The sequence below is a fragment of the Marmota flaviventris genome, chromosome 17, assembly GCF_047511675.1.
Source record: "Marmota flaviventris isolate mMarFla1 chromosome 17, mMarFla1.hap1, whole genome shotgun sequence".
Taxonomy (NCBI): Eukaryota; Metazoa; Chordata; class Mammalia; order Rodentia; family Sciuridae; genus Marmota; species Marmota flaviventris.
In genome coordinates, this window is record NC_092514.1 from 55,258,403 (window position 1) to 55,281,584 (window position 23,182).

General features: G+C 51.9%; 1 protein-coding gene across 1 annotated transcript in view; it reads right to left on the reverse strand.

Annotated features, from left to right (window-relative positions):
• Plxdc1 (plexin domain containing 1) overlaps positions 1 to 23,182 on the reverse strand; it is a 62,577-nt gene that overhangs the window by 19,137 nt on the left and 20,258 nt on the right. Inside the window, exons 3-7 of the mRNA XM_071603178.1 lie at positions 13,609 to 13,752; positions 13,260 to 13,329; positions 12,525 to 12,647; positions 11,878 to 11,996; positions 10,576 to 10,675 (exon numbers count right to left, since the gene is read on the reverse strand). Of these exons, the coding sequence (XP_071459279.1) occupies positions 10,576 to 10,675; positions 11,878 to 11,996; positions 12,525 to 12,647; positions 13,260 to 13,329; positions 13,609 to 13,752 (556 nt within the window). The remainder of the gene's footprint in view (positions 1 to 10,575; positions 10,676 to 11,877; positions 11,997 to 12,524; positions 12,648 to 13,259; positions 13,330 to 13,608; positions 13,753 to 23,182) is intronic.

The window sequence follows — 23,182 nt, forward strand, 5'->3', positions numbered from 1 at the left end:
GCTAGCAAAGGTCCCCAGAACTAAACAAAGCTCCCTCTGAACCTGCAGCCATTAAGGCCTGAGCTTGAAATGTTGGCACTGCCCACTCCCACTTTTCTTTCTTTCTTTTAATATTTATTTTTTAGTTGTAGTTGGACACAATACCCCCATTTTATTTATTTATTTTTATGTGGTGCTGAGGATCGAACCCAGGGCCTCGTACATGCCAGGCGAGCACTCTACCACTGAGCCACAACCTAGCCCCCCATTCCCACTTTTCTAAGGGAATCCATCTGTTATCCATGAGTTGGTTACAGCTCTGGGCTGGGTAGGAAGGGCAAGGGAGTTGGGAGGACTGGCTGAGACTTGGAGGAAGAGAAGCCCTGGATCAGGAGGGTGATCACAAAGGAAGGGGGGATGTTGGGGTTACTGTGACCAGGCAGATAGCTCTGTCCTTACCACGTGGGTGACCTTGGATGAGGGACATAGGCTTTGTGAGGCCCATCCAGAAATGGGACTAGTCTTCCTCTACATGGGGTTGTCCTGAAAATTAGGCTACTTATATAAATAAAGCACCCAGATCCCAAGAGCCACTTAATACATGAGCCCCTCTTTCCTCTCAGTCCTAACGTGTTGTGTATGTGTGTGTGTGTGTTACTGAAGATTAAGCCTCATGCATGCTTAAGTGCTCTACCATTAAGTTCTACCATTAAGCTACGTCCCCAGACCTTATGAAATTTTATTTTGAAACAGGTTCTCACTAAATTGTTGAGGCTGGCCTTGAACTTGCAATCCTCCTGCTTTAGCCTCCTGGGTAGCTGGGATTATAAAGTGTACACCACCGTGGGGCTCCCAACTCCTTTAATGTCTTTGTTTTTCATGTAGCTGAGACTCCAGGGCACTTTCAGGCCCTCCTAGCCCCTCAAACTCCCCCTTAACCAAAGTTTAGTTTATAAACTTGAACATGGAGAGAAAGTATGCCTCACTTCTTTCCCCACCCTTTCTTCCCCGTCTCTCTCCCCGAATGTTTCTTGTCTGAGACTTCCTAGTGGGCCCTGCAGCCCCCTACCACTGTGGAGGTTGCTGTGGACAGACTGGAGATCCTCCACAGAGGTGCCTGACCATGATCTTGTCCTACTATGACCAACTGGGTCCCCCACCTTCACTCTCTCAGCCTCAAATGCCCAGTCCTATGGGCCTCTCCATTTCCCTCTGCTGGCCCCGAGGCCCAGGCTGCTTCTCTTCCAGGGACTGCCACCTCTTCCCTGGTTTCCTTTCTTTCTTCCAGAGTAGAAGCTGTTTCTTGCTTTTCCCTTCCTAGAGAATAAGGTAATAAGAAAAGTGGGGGACATCAAAGCCCAAGTGGTGAATTGGCTTGGGGGTGCTGGGGGTTGGGGTGAATCTCCCATGCCCCTCTGAGGGCTGCTCAGAGAGGACTGATCGCAGAGTCTCCCTGCCCCCACCCCCACCTACCAACCCCCCTGAGGAGGCAGTGGGAGGACCTTGGCCCCATCCTTCCTTCCCTGCCACAGAGAATGACTTCTCCAGCCCCAGGCACCCTCCCCCCCATGGACTCCTAAATTAGAGCCACATGATTTATCATGAGATCCAAGCCTCCCCCTGCTTTTCTCTTCCCGCTTCCCTGCCCGGCAGACCCAGGGACACGTTGTTCCTCACAAAAATAGCTAAAAGGAGTGGGTGGCACGGGGATCCAGGTGGCCCTTGTAGGTGCCCACCAGGGGAGCCCCACCCAGGTATGGGCTCCATCAGAGAGGAGATGGGCCCAGCTCTAGAGACTCAGACTAGTCAGGTTGAGAGTCAACAGAGAGGGCTGGGGATGTGGCTCAAGGAGTAACGCGCTCGCCTGGCATGCACAGGGCGCTGCGTTCGATCCTCAGCACCACATAAAAAAATAAAAATAAATAAAGATGTTGTGTCCACTGAAAAATAAATAAATAAATAAAGAGAGTCAACAGAGAGCTAAGAAGCCAAGTGTCCCGCAATTCATTTCACAAATGGGGAAGCTGAGACTCAGACATTAATCCATGGCCTGACACATTTTTGTACAATATTTTTTAATTTACCAAGCCTATCCACAGCCTTAAATGGGAAATATCTATGATAATTAAACGAGAAAGATTGCACAAAAGCCCAGCACCACTTTGTACCATATTCATTTACTCCTTCAGCACACAGGTATGGACACCTGTTCTGTCCTGGGGACCCTGCTAGGTCCTGAGCACTCAGTGACACGCCAGACAGACCTGGCACTGCCCACCCTGGGGCTCCTATTAGGAAGTTACCAGGATCTGAATCATCTCATTTACCCTCATGACTTTCCAGGGTTCACAGACAAGATGTTACCAGTCTCCCCATTTTATAAGGAAGAAGGTGAGATCAAGGAAGGGACATTACTTGCCCAAGGCCACATAATTTTTTTTTTTTCAGAGACCAGACTTACAACTCAGGTATCCATGCCAAGGCAGCTCCAGAAGATCATCAAAGACATCTACAAATGAGTGTTCAACTGTTGCCTGGGGTCAGGTGGGGAAGGGCTGAGGAGTCCCCACTGTGGCTCTGGCCAATTTCCATGGTGTAAATACTTCCACCAGTGCTGATCTCCAGCTGCTAAACATGGTGTTGGGGAGGAGGTGTCTAGAGAGTTCCTATTTGTGTTTCTAAGTCAGATGGAAACATTTACATATCTGTCTTTGAAAATAAGAAATTAAGCCAACATCCAAAGGATTGAATGATTGTGTGTTTATTTTCTTCCTAAATAAACCTCAGTCTCAGAGAAAAGGAGGCAAGCCTCAGAGACATCATCAGCAACTTCCAGCTATCTACAGGGCTGCTGTGGTCCTAAGAGGAGACAGACCCCCTCAAGAGTTGAGGGGAGCAAAGTACACAGAGCCTGGACATGCATGTGCACCCCCAGGCACACCCACACCCCCTCCATGGACACACATACAAACACACACACACGCAGGCACATACACACAGATTTTTTTTCTAGTGCTAATGATGAAACCTAGGGCTTTGTACATGCTAGACAAGGGCTCTCCCATGGAGTCACAGCTCCAGCCCCACATAGGTTTATATCTATATCTATATCTATATCTATATCTATATCTATATATATATATATATATATATATATATATATATATCAGAAAGACCCTTTGCCAGGCGAGAGTGAGACTTGACAGAGAATGCCCAGTCTTGTGAGGAGGGCAGGTTTTTGTAATTCATGTGTCCAATGAGGCACCAAAGTCCTCCTATGCTACATGGCACCACCTGTGTGACCCACTGCTATGAGAAGGGGGCCTGTGGACTGGGAACCTCTCCATGGAGGACAAGAACATTCTAGGCAGGCTTTTGGAGCTCCATCCCCACCCACTACTCCCAGGATCCATCTTTTCTTCTGAGAAAAATCATCCCTTTCAGGCACCAATGGGATTTAAAAAATGAATGGGAAACTCCAGGTCTCCCGCTTCTGCCTTCCAGGGTGCCTGGCTGTGGCCTCTGCAGTCCACTGGCAACCTTTTTCCCTTTACTCCCTCCCTCAGCCTTAAGGCTCAGCAGAATGGCCATCCCCTCCTTGAAGACTTCGGGCAGTGGGTGGCCCCTCCTCTGAGCTTCACCACTCCCTGTGCAATGTCCAGTGCCACCTGTCACACTGCTTGCTCAGTATCTCCTTTCCTGCCTGCCCCTCTCCCTACCAGGCTCTGAGCTCCCCCGTATATTTATCTCTGCACCCTGCCCATGGCACCAGGCCTTGTATTAACAGAGCCTCAAGAAATGACTGAGAATTGCATGAATGGGGTACAGTCATGCAAACCTCAGCAGCCTAGTATAGCATCAGCCCTCAGCCTTAAGGAAACACGCCCTTCCTCCCCCACCCACGACAGATTGTGGTCCTTCCAAAAGGGCTGTCCCCAGATGGCCACAGAAAACCGGACAGACGTCTTCCTCGGTTAGAGCCCAAAGAAGGGGCAGAGCCGGCTTTCAGGAGTCTCCACCTGCACGGATGCAGGCCAGAGCTTACCCTTGGTCGAAGGGAGGGAGGAATGGGAGGGACAAAGGGACTCTGCACATATGGAGACCTGCACTTGTCAAGGAAGCTGAGTTTAAGGACAGAGACACAGGAGCAGCAGCCAGGGAGGGCAGGGCTCTGGGGAAGCCGCCCACCAGGAACTGGGGCAGAGCTGGGCAGAATTAGGGATGTGCTCCAGGCAAGTGTGCAGCCAGAGATGGCCAGATGTCCTCCAAAACCAAACAGCCCGACCAGCGGCCGATGAGTAGTGGCAGGGAGGGGGATGCGGTTGAGTGTGTGGCAATGTCTCCAGTTGAAAATACCGGCTTCCTCCAACTGCCAGCTCGCACTGGTTTGAGCGTATGGCTTTGGTGATTCTTTACTTTTTGTAAACAGGATCCTTAATATCCCTGCCTATTTGCCTTTGGATCATTTCAGCAACATCTGGGGCTTGCCCAAGGACAATGACATCCATCTGCATTGTCTCGGATGCTTTCCAGAACCAGCATGGGGGCTGCCCCAGAGCCGCATTTCTGGCAGTTTGGGAAGGTCTGGTTTGTCTCTGCTCCCAGTCACTCAAGACCTGGAAAATGCTGCTGCCCTGTCAAGGCATGTTCATGGCTCAGAAAGAGAAGTTTATATGTCCTGTTTTTTTTTTTTTTTCCATATCAGCTACCAGGAACATTGGTTCCGTCAGAAGAACCCAGGACACTGAAAGGTCCAGCCTCCAAAATCCCCCGAGAACAGGAGGTCATGGTATAAAAAAATGTAAGCCGAGTGTGGTGGCGCAGGCCTGTGATCCCAGCAGCTGGAGAGGCTGAAGCAAGAGGATTGTGAGTTCAAAGCCAGCCTCTGCAAAAATGAGGTGCTAAGTGACTTAGTGAGACCCTGTCTCTAAATAAAATACAAACTAGGGATGGGGATGTGGCTCAGTGGTCGAGTGCCCCTGAATTCAATCCCTGATTACCCCCTGTCCCCCCAAAAAAAGTAAGATGAGGGGTCCCAGCACATTCTGCATTCATTCATTCCTTTGCTTATCTGATTGGTCATTCAATAATCATGGCTTGAGCCCTAGCAGGGACCCCAACATTTGGGAAGGTAGGAGGATTCCTCCTGGCATCAAAGCGAAATAGAAAAGGGGCAGAGAAAAAAGAGACTAGACTCAGGAGCAGAGGAGGAGGGACCAGCAGAGAAAAGGGCAAGAGGGGAGAGGACCCCAGGCAGATTAACAACCTCCAAGGAGGGGCTGTGGCTGTGGCTGTGGCTGTGGCTCAGCAGTAGGGCGCTTGCCTCACACGTGTGAGGCTCTGGGTTCGATCCTCAGCACCACATAAAATAAATAAATAAAGGTATTTAAAAAGATAATACATTAAAAAAAAAAAAAGCCTCCAAGGAGCCAGGTGTGGTGGCACATACCTATAATCCCAGCAATTGGCAGGGGTAGGGGTGGGAGCTGAGGCAGGAACATCACAAGTTCAAGGTCAGCCTCAGCAATTTAGCAAGACCCTGAGCACCATAGTGAGACCCTGTCTCAAAGTTTTAAAAAAAAAGGGCTGTGGGTGTTGCTCAGTGGTTAAGCGCCCCTGGGTTCAATCCCCAGTAAACAAACAAACTCCAAGGAAGAGCACTTTGAAGGATCCTTTATCAGGAGAGATGAGAAGAGGAAATGGGCCAGATCTGATGATCTTTCCTCCCCTAGCATCCTCACTTGGCTGGTCCCTCTCCCTTCTGTGGCCAGCCCGGGACCTCTGCCTCCCCCACCGACAGCCTGGAATGGAGGCACTGCACAGGCCTCTGACACACATCTGGTCTCAAGTCTGCCTTGGAAAGGCAAGTTCTGGAAAAGGAGGTGGAACAGCATGTTGGGGCCGTCCGAGGCCATTCTGGGGCCAGCCAAAAGGCAGGCTGCAATTTGGAGCCCTGGCTTAATCAAATCCTCACTAACCCATTCCACTAATTCAGAATCTGTCAGTTTTGACATTGGCTACGCTCAAGTTGCTATTATAGAGTCCATGAAATAAAGAGTTTCTTAAGCCAATGAGTAGAGGAAATTCTACTGACTTCTGGTGGTCCCTCTGGGCATGGTGTCTAGGCCACCCCCGATGTTCTGAGCACCTCCGCAAACAGATGCTGCTAACCGCACATGGCTTTTGTCTTCATCAAAGTCTGTTTTTCAGTCTGTGCTCGAAACATGCAGAACAGTTTATGTAGGAAAGTAATGGTAAGAAGAACTCTGGTGGTTCTCACCATCTTCTTCTCTCAACCCCAGGAGGGAGACGGTGAGGCTTCAACCCTGCTTGGCATAGCGGGGAGGGAAAGGCCTGCTGCCTGGGCTCCACGTGGGTCTTGATTAGTGGGGAACCAAAGCCCACTCCTCACATGGCCCCAGGCAGGGAAGAGCCATGCTTGGGTATGAAGACAGAGATGCCACCCATTCTGGGTTTGGACAGTGGAAATATCCATGGAGATAACAGTCTGCAGACCAGAGGGCTCTGCCTGAAAATCTCATTCAAGCCATAGTTATTTGGGGCTCACTGTTATTGGCAGCTCTACCTAACCCAAGCTTATTCCCTACTTGCAGGGTGGAATATCAGACTTAGAGGAACCTGGCCTCTTCACCACAGAAAAACCTTCATTCCCCAAAACAGAGGTTTGTTTTATTTTCACAGAGGCCCATTTTATTTTTATTTTTGCAGTGCTGGGGGCGGAACCCAGAGCCTTGCACACACTATGTGGCCTACTTAAAAATCAGATAAAGGCCAGAGAGAGTATCCCAGAAAAACACACGAATGGGAATGTGTCCCACTTGCGTCTCACTGTTCCATATACAAATTTATGAGCTCCCAGACCCCCTAAAGGCGATGCTCACTCCCCATACTAAACTTGGATAAAAGAGGAATGCAATTTCCAAAACACTCCCAAACACAAGTGGCATCAGGCTCTGTTCTCACACTGAGTCACAGCAGAGCAGAGGACAAGGTCTCTGCTGTACCCATTCCTTAACAAGAGAGCCCCTAAACTTGGGGGTTCACAGCCCACGGTGGGGAGAAGGCAGCTGAGCAGGGCAGTAGGACTCGCTCCATATCAAAATTGCCTGCAGGGCAGAAAGGGAAGCCAAATTTCCCCGGAGGAGGCACCATCCTGGTCAGACGGCGGATGGGTAAAATTTTGTCAAGTGGTAGAAAGGGTTTAGGTGGAGAATATTTTCTACAAGGAAACTGTCACAAAGATGTGGCCAGCCCTTGGCATACTTGGAGAACGCAGGGTACATGGACCAGGGCTGCCTGGGAAGAGCATAGCAGGTAAAGGGAGGGTTTGGAAATGCGCCACCATGCTGCGCCCCGCTGTGCAGGGCTCTGAATGCCATTCTAAGGGTTTCTGCCTTGATCCCGTAGGCAACGGGGAGCCAGAGGGTGACATGTCCAGATGTGGCAGCCACAAGAATAGGGGATGGAAGGAGGGGAGACAGCGGGCAGGAAGCACCAGGCAGGATCTAGGGGTCAGGTACCAGCTTTCACCTGGCAGGTAGGCCCAGCAGCACCGGGGACACAGACTCCAGCAGCCTCTCCAGAGGCCATGGGTTCCCTCCTGCCTCCGCTGCCTCCTCTGTTATTTCAGGTGGGCTGTGCTTCCTCCCCCACCCTCTAGCCCTCCCCACCCCCTCCTGGCTCCCACTAAAATAGGCTTTTATTCCTGAATCACAGAAGAGCCTCAGATGCAGATCCCTGGGGACCTGACTTCCTCTACTTCACCCTCATTCAACAGCTTGATCCAAGGCACACTTCCTGAGATGGCCTTGCACAACGTCCCAAGGGAGGCACAGTTGAAACAGACCAGCGCCTGCTCACACTGGATTCCTCCATGTACTCAGGGTGAGGAAGGGAAGGAAATAAAGCCCAGACCCCAAGAACTGTCCCCAGAGACAGCCGGTGTGCACATAGGACTGTGGGTGTCTGGGAGAGCCAAGAAGGAAAGAATTCCTTCCTCTGGGTGGGATGAGGGCAGGTCAGATTAAGAAAACCTCAGTGGAGGCGTCCAGAATTTAAATTGAAGATCTGGGATTGCATTTTTCCTTTTATAGCTATGTGGCCACAGGCAAGTTGATCCACCTCTCTGAGCATCTGTATCCTCATTCAGAATAGCACAAATGTACAGACTTCACTCACCCTATTGTGGGGAAGAATTAATGAGAGGCTGTAAAATGCTGAGCCTGGGGATTATAATCAGTGTGGTGGGCAGACTCTAAAATGACCTCCTGGTATTAGGCCTTGACCTGGTGACCTGCTTCTGACCAACAGACTATGGCAAAAATGATTAAAATTCATTCATCTTGCTTGCCTCTACTGCTGTCTGGTTTGCCTGTTCAGGTGGAAACTTGCTGCTAGGTCGTGAGCCATCCTGAGGAGTGTCACAAGGCAAGGGACCAAGAGGCCTCCTTGAGGAACTGCATCTTTCCAATGGCATGTGCGGGCTTCTGGAAGCTGATTCCCGCCCCCTGCCCCTCCACCACTGGAACCTGGGCTAACACCGCAGCCTGTGCACAACCTTGAAGCAGATGACCCAGATGAATCATGCTTTGATTCACAGAAACCGAGACAATATATTTGTTGTTTTAAGCATCAAATTTTGGGACAATTTATCACACACACTAGTTACTTACTACAATCAGGATGATATGGAGACTGTAACAGCTGGCTGTCCAGGTGCTAACCAACCTTTTAGAGCAGATGCTAAGGGGAGTGTGGACCAGCCCCTGCAGGCTCTGGGAGTTCAGGGAGTTCTCATCTAACATTTTCTGTGGGTCTTTTTGTATCTTTTTAAATTTTAGACCAGATACATTTATTCATGAAAAACTATATAATTTTGCCTGTGGTCCCAGCTACTTCGGAGGCTGAGGCAAGAATATTGCTTGAGCCCAAGAGTTAGAGACCCACCTGGGCAACACAGGGAGACCCCTATCTCAAAAATCAATGAAGGAAGAAAGTATGTGTAATTTTATGAATGAAGATAATGAAAAGCATTCATAAATAACAGAAATAACGGTTTGTAGAAATGGCATTTGTCTCAAAGGGGGAAGTGCCCAGGAAGGAACTTTGGGGAGCGCTGTCACTATGGCCTGTGACTTTTTGCCACTAACTACAAAAGCCACATGAAAGTGCTGTGGTTGTGGCCTCTGACCTGTGATACACCAGTGTCACCTGCTCCTACACCTGCACCATTTGCTATAGTCCCAGGTGCTGCCAGATTGTGCAGGCCAGCAGGGAAGGCACTCTAACATGGGACCACAGTCCCCACATGCCTGACACTGAGCCAAACACCATGCACTGCCGCCTTCATCATCACAGGAACTGCGGGAGGCAAAGTGCCACTCTCCTACCCGATGACACAAATCAAGCAAGAAACAGAGAGGTCAGTGACTTGCCAGGGGTCACACACCAGTGGAGAGTTGGACTCTAGCCCGGGCTTCTGGCTCTGAGCTGACATGCTGTGCTGACAGCCTGGCGTATAGAAGGTGCTAGACAAAGCCTTCTAACAAAGCCCTGGTCCTTGCCCACAGACTCAGGGGCAGAGGCTCTCTTAGGCTGAACCTCAAGCAGGACTATCTTCCTCTGTGTCTCTCAACTGAGCTCAGGGGACTTGATTGGCTTCCGCCAACACAGACAGGCCAGGACGCTGCTCCTAGAAGCCCTGGGTTGCACAGAATGGTGGTGCCCAGCCCCTCTACAGGAGGGAACCTTGGCAGGTGCTAGACTCATCCTCACCCAGCCTGGCATGGCAGGGTGGAGCTCAGAATGTCCCCAGCCCCATCAGGCACCAGTGGGAGGGAGAAGAACAGCAATGGCTTCTCCCCAGACCTGCCTAGGTTCCTGCAGGTCACACAGTGGAATTTTGGTACACACAGCTCAGCAAAAGAGGCCAGGCCAGAGAGTCTCTGGGTCCAGGGTCATGAAGCAGTGGATGACACACCTACAGCCTCCTGGGGAGTGTGAATCAGACCCTTGTGGATACTGGCTGGGGGTCTGCAGTAGGAGAGAAGGAGCTGTGGTTCCTGGAGATGTCAGCACAGGAGGAGGACCGGGAGGAAGTACCCCTCCAGTTACTCTCCCATTTTACAGATGAGGCAACTGAGACTAGAGGGAAGATGTGGTTTACCAAAGGACAAAGTTCACTTCAGTGTGGCTGAGGCTGGATCCCCTGTCTCCTGACACCCCTGGATGGCCCTTGACTCACCTGGGGTGGAAGCCATTCTGGTTGTGCTCTGGGAGGCTCAAAAACCCTCCCCTGGTGTCTCTGGGGATTTCCCCAAAGCAACAGATGCCCGAGTCGAAGGCTCTGGCTCCTTCCCCTCCACCAGACCATTGCCTCCCACTGGACATTTGGTTGGAAAAAATGGTTCCTCTGCTGTGACCAGAGAAGCTCTGGGGTTCATCATGCCCCTTCCCCCCTCAGCTGCCATGTCTCTTCCATCCTTCACTCCTCCCAACGTCAACCCCGCCGGCCTGGCTTCCAGCTGAGCTGGGTCCTACCCGGCCCGGGTCTCTGCTGGATCCCTGGGGACTCACCTGGCACGTCCAGGGATGGGTTGACAATCATGAAGGCATCTGACAGGCCTGCTTTGACGGGGTGCTGGGAGGAGCTGATCTCCAGGACAGACATGGGGATCTGTAGTGGGGAGAAGAGGCTCCATCTACCCCCCAAGCTCCCTGGGGCTGGCCCTGACTTTCCCGCTAAGCTCCAGAGTCTTCTGCCTGCCCAGCGTTACCTCTTGGAGGATCCGAAGGCACCTCAAACCCAAACTCCCATCCAAACTCCAGGTCTTCCCCATGTCACCTCCAGCCTGTCTCTCCCTCAGTGAACAGCACCTCTGTGCAGCCGGAGAGCCAGGGGCCCTCCTGTCCTCCCTTACTTTTCTTTCCTCCCTCATATAATCCAGCTCCCAATTCTGTTTTTCTTTTCTTTTCCTTCCTTCCTTCCTTCTTTCTTTCTTTCCTTCCTTCCTTCCTTCCTTCTTTCTTTCTTTCTGTACATATAATCCAGCTCCCAATTCTGTTTTTTTCCTTCCTTCCTTCCCTTCCTTCCTTCCTTCCTTCCTTCCTTCCTTCCCTCCCTCCCTCCCTCCCTCCCTCCCTCCCTCCCTCCTTCCTTCCTTCCTTCCTTCCTTCCTTCCTTCCTTCCTTTCCCAGGGATTGAATTCATGAGGACCCCACCACTGAGCCACATGCCCAGCCCTATTTTGCATTTTATTAGAGACAGGGTCTCACTGAGTTGCTTAGCAGTCCACTTTTGCTGAGACTGGCTTTGAACTTGCAATCCTCCTGCCTCAGCCTCCCAAGCCGCTGAGATTACAGGCACGCGCCACTGCGCCCAGCCCAAAATGGTCATTTTCAAAGGCACATCTCGTTGCTCCCCTGCCTCGTCCTGCCCCGCTCTTGCCTCTCGGACCACACTGTCTTCCTCCAGAGCTTGGTGCCAGCCCTGATCTCTCCTGCCATGGGACCGAAACACATGCCCGTCTCTCCCCTGAACACGCTCCACTCTGCTCTTTAACTCCCATTCATCCCGCAGACCCCGTCTCTCTTCCTTGGGGAAGCCTCCTTTGGCCTCTGACAAGGTGAAGAGCCCCCCTGACAGGCTCTGCTGGCACCAGGTGCCTCTACTCAGGAGCACTTGTCACAGTAGTGATTCTGCCTTTGTCCCTGCCATTATTGTCTATCTCTCAAACACAGCCACCACTGCACAAGGACAGGGTGGGGCCTGCAGCAGGCTTGTTAGCATCCACATGCCTGGCGTGTTGTGGACTCCCTACAAACACCTGCTGGGGGGAGGAAGGCTGGGATCCAGTCTCTGTGGCGGGGCCCACTCACCTCTTTGTAGCCGAAGACAATGTGGCCATCACGGTGCAGAGCGGCCTGGAAGGTGAAGCTGCCCCGGTCCTCTCGGCCTTGGAGGTAGACGTGGTCCCACTGAACAACAAAGACTGTCCCTGAGGAGAAGAACAGAGACCTGGCTGGACAGCCAGAGCGGAACTGGCCAGAGGTTTGCTCCGTTCAGGATGACGGGCTTCACAGCAAACTTGAGAAGGCGGAGAGCTGGGCAGCCCCCAGCCATCAGCCCGGCTTCCAGGCTGTGGAGCCAGAGGTCCTGCTTCAGCCCCCAGATCTCTAACCCCAGGCGGGGCCCCTCCTTCCTGTCAGACTGACCCCTTGAGATGAAAAGGACAGGAGATGTCTGTTCTCCTGGGTGAGAGTGAGAACCATCCAGGCCCCTGACATCTGTTTCACCTCTATTAAGAGCAGACACATAGATTTTGTCATCTCACCAGACTCTGCAAGTAGCTGCATTCTGTTCCTGTCTTTCATTTGAGGAACTAGCACAGAAAGGTGGGGTGGCTGTCTGGCTGTGTGATAGTGGGCAAGTCCCTTGCCCTCTCTAAGCCTGGGGCTCCTCTAAAGGGGGTCGGTCCAAGAGATCCCTGGGGCTTCATGTCTTACACTCTGAGATCTGCCCTCACCATTGTCAAAGTAAGACACTGTGGAATTGTCGGAGTAGCCCGGGTTGAAGTTGGCCATCAGGGGGGCCACGTACTGGGTAGCTGTGAGCATCCGGTGGATCACGTCGCCCATGAAGATGAAGCCTGGGGGGGGAGAGTCACAGAAGGGTTGCCGGAGGTGGCCTCCAGGGGCTGCTCCTGGGGGTCTTCTCCCCAAGGCTGGAGGAGAGCCTCAGACCCCTACATCCCATCCGGAGCTGATGGCTCTGGGTCTGGTGTGTGTGGAGCAAAAGGCCCCCAGTCCTAAGAAGGTTCTCGCTGTGTCTCCAGCTGGACACATAGCATGGGAACCGGAGATGACTCCCACCTCCCTGGATCCCTAGGGAAGTGGCACCCGGAATTGAAGTGCGTGGGAATCAGATGGGCTCCTGCAAGCAACACGGAGCCTGGTCCCAGGAACCCAGGCTTTCAGTGTGGTCTCCTCTTCCTCTCTCTCAGATTCAGAGACCCAGGGACCACAGGGACCTAGCAGGACACACACACGCGCACACACACACACACACACACACACACGCACGCGCGCAGCATGAGGGGGATGCTCTGACAGTCCTGATCTCCCTCCTAAGATGGGGCACCCAAGACAGCAAACATGCATCCTCTCCAGTCCGTCTGTCTATTCAACCCCCTCTCCACCGATACCCCTGCCTTCAGCCTAAGATGTCCAGACCTCCCCAGGGCCCTGCTGGCTCGCCTTACCTCCAGTTGCTATAGTGATCTGCCGCAGAGGATGCCCATAGAAAGGGAAATCGAAGGACAACACCACTCTCTGCAGGGGACGGGAGAGAGTCAGCATGAGCCAAGCCACAGGCCAAGGGTTGGGCACCCACACTTCCCCATGCCTGTCTGGACAGAGTGGGGGGCAGGCATGGCCAGAGCAGGCCCCTAGGACTGAAGGCAGGCACCCCCACTCTGGGTGAGCTCATGGGACCCACTAAGAAGCCCCCCCCAGATCATAGACCTCAGGCCCCTGCCACGCCTGCTCCCAGGTCCCCACAGTGCAGCCTTCCACCCAGACACACACACGCCGGGCACCCTGGTCACTCACTGAGGCCTGCCGGTGGGTATTGGAAAGGATCCTGTGGACCTTCACTTGGTTCTGGTTGGCCTCACCCACATTCACCCACAGTTCCCGACTGCGGGGCTCACTGGGGCCGTAGACACGGGATATATAGTAGCTGTGGTTGTCCTCCTGCAGGTGCCCAAGACAAAGCCACAGGAGGCGTGGGGAGTCAGGCAGGCCAGGAAACGCCCCCTGCTCCTCCCCACTCAGTCTGCTGGATACAAGAAGTCACCCCGTCCCAGGGCACTGGACCTGTGGCCCAGAGGGCTATTTTAGAGCCCTGGAGCCCCTCGGCCCTAGACAGCTCACTACCTGGCCCCGACCCCTTCCCAGCACGCTTGCTGCCCCCGGGCCCAGCCCTGCCATTGCAGACAAACCCGAGGTTCATCCTGAACCCCCTCCACGCCCCCTACCCTGTGCCTTCAGAGTACAACCAAGGCCTAGTTCAGCTTGAGGGAAATGAGAGAGAAACAGAACAGCCCTAAGAAGAGCCTTATCTTCAGAGAACTCCCAGACAGTGGGGAGCACATAGTCCCTGCCCTTGGGGAGCAGCCAATTTGAGGGAAAAGAAAACACTAATCTCTGAAGGTGCCAGTCTAGAGGAAGCTGACCCTGATCTTGGGGAGTTCTAGTCTGATGGTGGAGGTGGGACACACATAAACAGAACCCAGACACGGGCCCTCAAGCAGAGTGATGCAGAGCCCATGCCAGGGTCACCAGAGGGGTTTTGTTTTTCATTTGTACCAGGGATTGAACCAGAGCCCTTAACCACTGGGCCACACCCGCAGTCCTTTTTGTATTTTATTTGGAGACAGGTGCCATGTTTCATGACTTAAACACTCAGGGTCACTCAGGTGAACTGGGCTGCATGAAATAATCACCAGAGATACCTTTTTCTTTGGGTCCTGGGACGGTCCACCAAGAAACAGAGAGAAAGAGCACGTGCTGAAGACTTTTGTTGGGGAGAAGCCATTCAAATGAGGCAAGGGGTCAGGTTTCGGAGGTTAAGTCTAGCTTCATGATGCCTGCTGTCAGCAGACTGACTGACATCTAGGAAGGTCACGCCCAAAGGCAGAGCAAGAGAAGGGAACACACAAAGGGAGTTTCCATGGAACATTCTATCCCAAACAGGACAAAGCGGTAAGATTACAAAAGAATAGGTGAGTGTAGCTCAACCCCAGGGGTGTGCCTACTCAGAAGACTGCCCTTGCTATCCGAGCAGGGGAAAAGACCGAGTCCCGGCCAGACAACAGTGATCTTTCAGACCCCCGCAGTGCATCAGAACTGGAAGGCATGGTAAAGCACTGTGGCTCCCCACTGACAGGGTCTCCCTGAGTTACTTAGGGCTTCACTAAGCTGTCAAGTTTGGCTTTGAACTTGAGATCCTCCTGCCTCAGCCTCTAGAGCCACTGGGATGACAGCGTGGCCACTGTGCCCAGCACCAGAGGGTTGTTAATGAGGAGAGAAGCAGCACAGAATCCTTTGAGTCATAATTTTGAGTCTCTCTTGTGTGCCTGAGGGGAATCAAATATGGAAGGAGGCAGACTGAAGTGGGGTGGGTCCTCTCTGTAGTCTCTCCCCCAGGGGAGCATTTGGGGCCAGGGTTTACAGGAGGCTGGAGAAGAGTGGAAGATCCAGGGAGCAGAGCAACATCATCACTTCCTGGAGCTGGCCCAGGAGCACCTACATAGGAGGCCAGGTGGCCAGGAGGCACGGCGGGCAGGTTCCATTGGCAGCCACCGCAGAGATGCCCTGGGCACCATGGGTCATTAATCAGGCTGCCCAGCCGCAGTGGCTGCAGACACAGCAGAGCAAACAACGTCATCCCTGCCAAGCTGCCAGCTGCCCAGCCAGCTCTTGCCCCAGGTCCAGCAGGAACCAGGGACTCCTGCATTCTTCACCCGCTGGGAGGCAGACTCTGCTCTTCTGCCAAGTGTCACACTTGGTCACCAGGGGTCGGGCAGGCTGGGGAAAATGAGTAAAGAGACGTGGGGTGCAGTGGGGTGTTCCCACCGCCTCTGTGCCACTCCCCTCCTGCCTCTAGATGGTCCACCCCTTGGCCAACCCGGGAACGGAGTCAAGCTTATCTCAAATGCTCTAGAAGTCACATCACTTTGCCCACAGCTATCGGGGCTCCCCAGAGATACTGGATTTGGGGTAAAATGCGAACCTCTGAGCCTGGCATGTGAAGTGTCAGCCTGAGCCAACCCCCCTTCTCTCTGGCTTCATTTCTCTCATGCCCCCAGGCACCCCTGGGCACCCACCAACCAGACTGAACTCCTCTGACAGTCTCAGGCCACCTCACAGGAAGAATCACAGCCCCTGTATTCTCCTCACGGCGGATTCCTGTTTCTTTAGTGCTCAGCTTAAACATCACTTCTTATTGACCTTCTGACCTTATCTGCCCAGGGATGACCTCCAACCCTTGCAAATCATCATCCAACATTTTTGGTGATCAGGGGTGAATCGTGTCTGCTATTTTCAATTGTCACATGGGCCCAGACTTATTGGGTTAATGGACTCTACCCATGAAGCCCCTAAGGAAGCCCTCCTGGTGCCACCACCCCAGGGTGAGGGCAAGTGCCCGTGCCAGAATGCTGCTTCCTATTGCTGCCACAGCTGCCAACCCTGAGGTTCCAGGAGGGTGCCCAGAGGAAGATGCACTGCTCTCCAGCTCTGCCCACTGCACCAAAGCCATCTTATGCCAGGGATCACAGCCTCCCTGAAGAAACAGCAACTTCTGCCCCCGCATAGCCCTCTTCTTCCCTCTAGGGCTCAATCTCTCCCATCCCCACCAATCTCTGGTGGGCAGCCACACCTCAACCAAAAGCAAAGGAAGGGCTGGGGTTGTGGCTCAGAGATAGAGCGCTTGCCTGGCATACGTGAGGTACTGGGCTCGATCCTCAGCATCACATAAAAATAAAATAAAGGTATTAAAAAATCGTACAATACTTAGGAAAAAAAAAAGAAACAAAACAAAAGATACCAAAAATCACCTGCCAAGTCTATGTTCTCCAACCTATGCAAAGACAGGCGTACCAAAGTGGATCTGCTGATGCCCAACCTGCCTCCTGAGATTTGCAGCTGAGTAGTTTTTTATTATATTTGTCCTCAAAGCAAAAAATTTACAGGGGCCCTGGACAACACTATGCATCTGACAGTCTGCAAACCCCCAACTCTGAAGCCAGTTTATGTTCAGCTGGGACAACCTGTCATAGCTGTGGCTACAGCTCACCTCCTGCCCTAGCCTCCAGTTCAAATAAAAACGTAACTCATTGGGCAGTAACTTAAAAAACTTATGTAGCTCAGTGATTGAGCACTTGCCTAGCATGTGTTAGGCCCAGTACCACACACACACAAAAAGCAGTTTATTACGGGGCACCAGTTAGCCTACAATTTTAAAGAAACCACTTAAATGTCTGTTTCTGATGGGTATGGTGGCTCATGCCTGTAATCTAGTGATTCAGGAGGCTGAGGCAGGAGGATTGCGAGTTCAAGGCCAGCCTTAGCAACTTAGGAGGCCCTAAGCAACTTAGTGAAACCCTATCTCAAAATAAAAAAAGTAAAAAGGGCCAACGATGTGGCTCAGTGGTAAAGTGCCAAAGTGCCCTTGGGTTCAATCCCTGGTACTAAACAAAGCAAAGCAAAACAAAACAAAAACATAATTGACAGAAGAAAAACCAATGAGTGAGCTGAGTGTTAGTGAACACTTGTAATCCCAGTGACTTGGGAGGCTGAGGCAAGGCAGAGTACAAGTTAAAGTCCAAATTCAGTAATTTAACAAGACCCTGTCTCAAAATAAAAAAATAAAAAGAATTGGGGACGTGGTTCAGTGGTAAAGCACCCTTGGGTTCAATTACCCTTCCCCCCCAAAAAATGTCTTTTTCTGCCTTAATTATGAGACCCTGACACACTGGGAGGGTTATCACTTCTGTGCCCATGGCTCAAAGTTCTCAGATACTCGGTGCTCAAGAAGTATGTACCCCATGAACTGAGACCTTGTTCCAGAAGCCCATGCTCTTCTTTTTGCCTTCTTTTGAGAGAAGAAGAAGAGACTGGGGCCAGGGAGGGACCAATGTTCAGCAACTGGGTAAAGTTTGCCTCCCTAAATCCTGGGCTACTTTTCTATGATGCATGGGTGAAGGGGAAACCAGTGGCTCAATTTAGTGAAGCCAGCATCTAGGTAGCACTTGAATCCTTGCACGCCATGGGGTATTTAAATTGTGTTCCCCAAAAAGATATATCCAAGTCCTAAGCCCCTCATCTGACTATGGTCATTTTTAGAAATAGAGTAAAGATCAAGTAACAATGCAGTCACACTAAGTTCAGGTGGGATCTCAATTCAACAAGTGATGTCTTTATAAAAAAAAAAAAATGAAAATTAGAAAAAGAGGGTGATTTGGACATAGTTACAGAGACACAGGGAAGAAGGCCACGTGATGGCAGATCATAAACCAAGGAATGCTGAGGATTGCCAGGAGCCAGAAAGAGACAAGGAAAGGGTTTCCTTCAGGGGCAGCATGGTTTTGCTCACATCTTGATTTCTGGCTTCCACTCTCCAGAATAAATTTCTATAGTTTAAGCCACCAAATTCGGGGTAACCTGTCATGGCAGCCCCACAGAACTAATGCACGTGCCCAGTTGTGTGTGCCCCTGCGGCTCAGTCCTGCAGCCTTTCCTCACTGCACATCACTCCCCTGCTTAGAACATTCTGTGGCTCCCAAGCTGCACTCAGATCTAAGGTCCTGCCCTTTACCACAGCCTACGTGTCCCTGTGGGGCACTCTGGCCACCGTCTATCCAACATCCATTCCCTTTTCTTCTCTACAAACAGAAAATTGATTTTTGTATCAAGCAGCCATGTAACCAGCAAAAAAAAAAAAAAAAAAAAAGCGTCCTTTGAAGACATGCTAGAAGGATGCTTAAGTCCCTTAAATTCGCCTGTTACATACAGACCAATCCTTCCTGATGCCTGGTGGTCTGGCCCCTGCCCAGCACCTCCTGGCTCCCTGCTCTCCATACTCCAGGCCTCAGTTCCAGAAATCACCAAGCCCTTGTCTTTCCCAAGGCCTTCGTGCCTCCTGTCCTTGAAACCGCTGCCCCAACCCCATTTAGTAGCTGAGTCTTCCTCGTCCATCAAGCCTCAGCTCAGGGTCACTTACTTCCTCACAGGGGCTTCCCTATGTCCCTTGTAACTCCCATCACACCCTGAGCATCTAAAATCTTAATCCTTCATGTCTTGCACACTAGTGATGACTGACGTGGCTTTTCTATCGGTCATCTCCATGTCTGCCTGTCCCATAGATGAAGTTCACTAAGGACAGGGCCCTTCTTCGCCCAGGGCACTTCAGCACAGGGCAGGTGCTTGGCCGGAGGATTTGCAGAGCAAAGAATGGCCATGAAGTTTAGGTCCCTGGAAAGCCTGCTGCTCATCCTTTGCTTGCTTTATTGCTGCTACCAGGTGTTCTAGTCAATGACAGGCTCAAGTTACCAAGCAGCAGGAGGCAGCAGATGGGGAGCAGGTGCTGCTCAGGGCCCCACACTGGAAGCCAACTGGACTCAGTTCCCTCCTGGGAGCCTGCGCAGGCCAGTGCTGGGAAAGGGGCTGGCTGCACTCATCCTGCTTCCTGGACTCCAAGGGTAGGAGCTTCCCCAAACCTTCAGATACCCAGACCCTGGGACAGACGCCATGCTCTACAGCAGCGAAGCCCAAACAGACGCTGACTCATCTCTTGCTGCCTCCCCTAAGACGCACAGGAAAAGGATACAGCAATGCCTCTAGCTGACCCGCTGCTCTGAGTCCTCTGTCATGTGAGGACAAATGGTCTGGTCCACAACCTGTTGTTGCTGCTCTGCTGAGAAGTCATGTGCTGCGTGTCCCAGCTCTGATGTCTGGGGGATCCTTGGGTTCATTTTTCAGTTCCCAAGGAGCCCTCCAATGGCACCTCTTAACTGATGCCAAGTTTGCATCCATTTGGACTCAAGGAGTCAGAATCCAAGGAGCTGCCTCCTCTCTTAGTCCACTTGCTATTGCCAATGACACACCAGCTGGGTGAGTTTTAACTAAAAGAGGATTATTTTGGCTCATGGTCTGAACAAAGTTGAAAGGCTGCTCCTGATGATGGCCATCTTGCTATCTGAGTACCAAGGTGACATAGGGTATCACAAGGCAGATACAGGGGGTAGGTGTGTGTGTGTGTGTGTGTGTGTGTGTGTGTGTCCGTCCATAGCCCCTACGTTCTCTCCCTCTTCTAAAGCTAGCAGTATTCATTCATGGGGACTCCTCCTTTGTGGCCTTCTCCACTCCTAATCAACCCCTAGTGGCCCTGCTCCTTTATAGTCGGATTAGGTTACCATTCTCTTAATAGCTCACAGTGAGGATTAAATTTTCAACACATGAAGCCCTCAGGGACACCCACAAATCATATCCAAACCACAGCGAACTCCCAGGTTGAGAGTCTTTCCAATGGTCAGCAGATCCCAGGGAGACCAAGGGCCTCCATACCCAAGGACCAGGCCAGGCAGAATGAGGCTAAGACTACTCCAGGATTCAAAAGTACCAAGTGCCAGCCAGGCATGGTGGTGCACGCCTGTAATCCCGGCTACTTGAGAGATTGAGTCAAGAGGATTGCAAGTTCAAGACCAGCCTAGACAACTTAATGAGACCCTTCTCAAGAAAAAAAAAATTAAAAGGGCGGGGGGTATAGCTCAGGGGTAGAGCACCCCGGGTTCAACCCCTAGTACCAAACAAACAAAAAGGTACCAGGTGGAGCTGGCCTTCCAGGGGGAGGGCTGCAGCACCATGCAGAATCTGCCTCAGGTCCCAAACACACCCCCAGACACCTCTTCCAGCGCAGGGTGATTTTGATCACTCCAGGACAGGGCTGCGAGGAGCTGTATCTATTTAGAGCACTGGCCAAGGGACACTACGTGGTGATGGGTTGGAGGGCAAACTGCATCCTGGAAGGAGGAGTGGCTGGGAGAGGGGTCACTCGGGGCACACAGTCAAGGACCAAGCCATGGGGTAGTTGGGGGGTTCGAGGAGAAGCCATGCAGGCCTTTACAGCCCCAGGGGTGGCAGTGAGCCAGGCATTTTACGGTCCCTGCTGCCTGCAGCCCTGGGAGGTGAGCACTAATATTAGTCCCATTTTCTAAGTGGGGAAACTAAAGCCCAGGATCATATAACTGAAACCAGTCAGTGTCATAAAGCAATGACCTTTGCCCTGTCCACTGTCTCTCAGGTCTTTAAGCAGGTGCCACACTGGAAGGCGACTTAGGCCACTTTTCATACATGGGTTAAAATCTCGCACCAGGAGGACACTCGCGGGTTCTTTATGAAGGAGGAAATTCAGGGACCATGGCACAGTCACCTCTGCACCTTGATACCTGGTTCAGGACCTGCTTGCTAAATGAGCTGAATGACAAGGGTCTCAAAGCCGATGATGCCACAGCCATGTTGAGAACACAGAGTGTGGGACGGCAAGCACAACACCTTCATCCATCTCTGATGGCAGATGAGACAAAAGCCACTTGGGAAGGAACCAGCTGCCTCCTCTTGGAATCCAAGCACACACATGGCGTTCCCACAGCTGGGACACCCTGAACAGGAGGGCAACTCCAATTCTGTGAGCTCTTCTCCAAGGAAGTGACACCAGGAGAGAGATGCTTTCAGGCACAAAGAATAGGAGCCCTGGTGGACCCAGCTTTGGCACAAAGGCAGTGAGCTAGACCAAGTGACCGAGAGTCCAGTTTGGGGCAGCAGGTGTGGCACATGGATGACTCTCATGTCATCAGGGTGCCATCTTGAGTGGGACTGCCCCATGGTCCAAAGAGGGCTGCCTGTGGAAGCCGAGGCAGCCTGCCTGCCTCCTCGTTCAGGTTGAAAAGGGAGAATCCCTTTTCCCTCATTCAATCTGACCAAGCCTCCAGAGGGGCCAGCATGTGACCAACCCACATCTTCCAGGACCTGGGGAATCACAGTTCAGTTAGGAAGGAGGGGTAGAAGTAAGGTGACCCGGGCCATGATGAAAGTTGATTGGGAATGTGGCTTGGGGATCATCAAGGCCAAGTTCTGCCAGTTTTTCTTCTCTGCCTTTCTCAGCATGGGCTTCCTCTAGGGCTGGTCCCCTTGTAACCACAAGATGGCAGACACATATCCTGGTTCATAGACAGCAAGGCAGGGGGAGTACACAATTTCCCAGACACTGAAGAAACCTGTTTACCTCAGGATGGCTGGGCCTGGGTTACCTGTCCCCTCTGGAGTCATAGCTACTGCCTTGGGAACACTATAGCTGGGCAGCATCAGTCCCTTACCAATTGGTAAGCGGGGTGGTAGTGCACACTTGAAATCCCAGTGACTCAGGAGGCAGAGGCAAGAGGATTGCAAGTTCAAGGGCAGCCTCAGCAATTTAGTGAGCCTCTGTCTCAAATAAAAAATAATAAAGACTGGGGATGTTTTTCACTTTCTGGAGGCAAAGCTGTGCAAGGGCTTGATTATCTGGCCAGTGTCCTCCAACCTGTCCCATGCCCAGGGAGGTAAAATTCTGCCAACCTTCTGGGCTTGTAGAATAAAAGGTAAGAGACTTGGGTGGGGGTGAGGTCCTCCATTGCCTGCATCAGTTGTCTCTGTCCAAGTTCTTTATGAAACTAGACGGTGTTCAGGTTTCTCAGAGCTGAGCATCAATGATGTGATTAAAGCTGTCCCCATTCACCCAGGGCTTTCTGGAACCAGTCCTCTTAGTATAGAATTTGTGATGCTCCTGGGAGATCAGTGTTGTATGAAGCCCTGCTCACAAAGATTCCCAGGTGGGCATCATACTTTAAATGGTGTCCTGGTGCCAGGTATGTTTTACCACAAGGACATCGGCTCCCCACCAACTGGTAGGTGGAGTGACCACACCCACCATTCCCTCCCACAGGAACCTGCGCTTCCTCAGCCAGGCTGATTGGACATCGGTGATCACGTGATTCAAAGACAGCCCATCTATTGGAAGCCTACAATCTGTGGCTTGTGCATCCTGAGCCAATCAAATTCCTCCCCAGGGAAGATGCACTTGAGCCAACAAGAAGCCAGAGGCCTTAAAGCTGAGTTGGAAAGGCCGTGGAGGCTCAGGAGCTGACACTGTTGTTTTGAGCTGACTGCTGAAGACACTGGTCCACAGAGGGGCAAAAAAACCTTATGTGCTTCTGACTTCAGTAAATACACGATGAAGGGATGAGAAGAGATGAGAACCGAGGGGGAACCTGGCGAGGCAGAGAGGGCAGCCCTGAGCCCCGTGGATGTCCAGGTTCCCTGGGGCCTGACTGTTCTGTCCTATGTCAGGTCTTTGCACCTTCTCTACCCTTTCTCTATGAGACACCCCTGGTGGCTCCTGGAAACCAGAGGGCCCTTAAATAGAACAGTTTCACTTATGTTCTTCAGAACTTCCAAGGGGACACAAGCTGTCCTTCATCAGTTAAAGACAGCAAGAGTCTGGATGGGAAGAGAAAAGTGAGGAACCAAATCTTGGGGGGAAGCCTTTTCCAGGCAATTTTGTGACTACCGTGTTTTTCTTTTACAA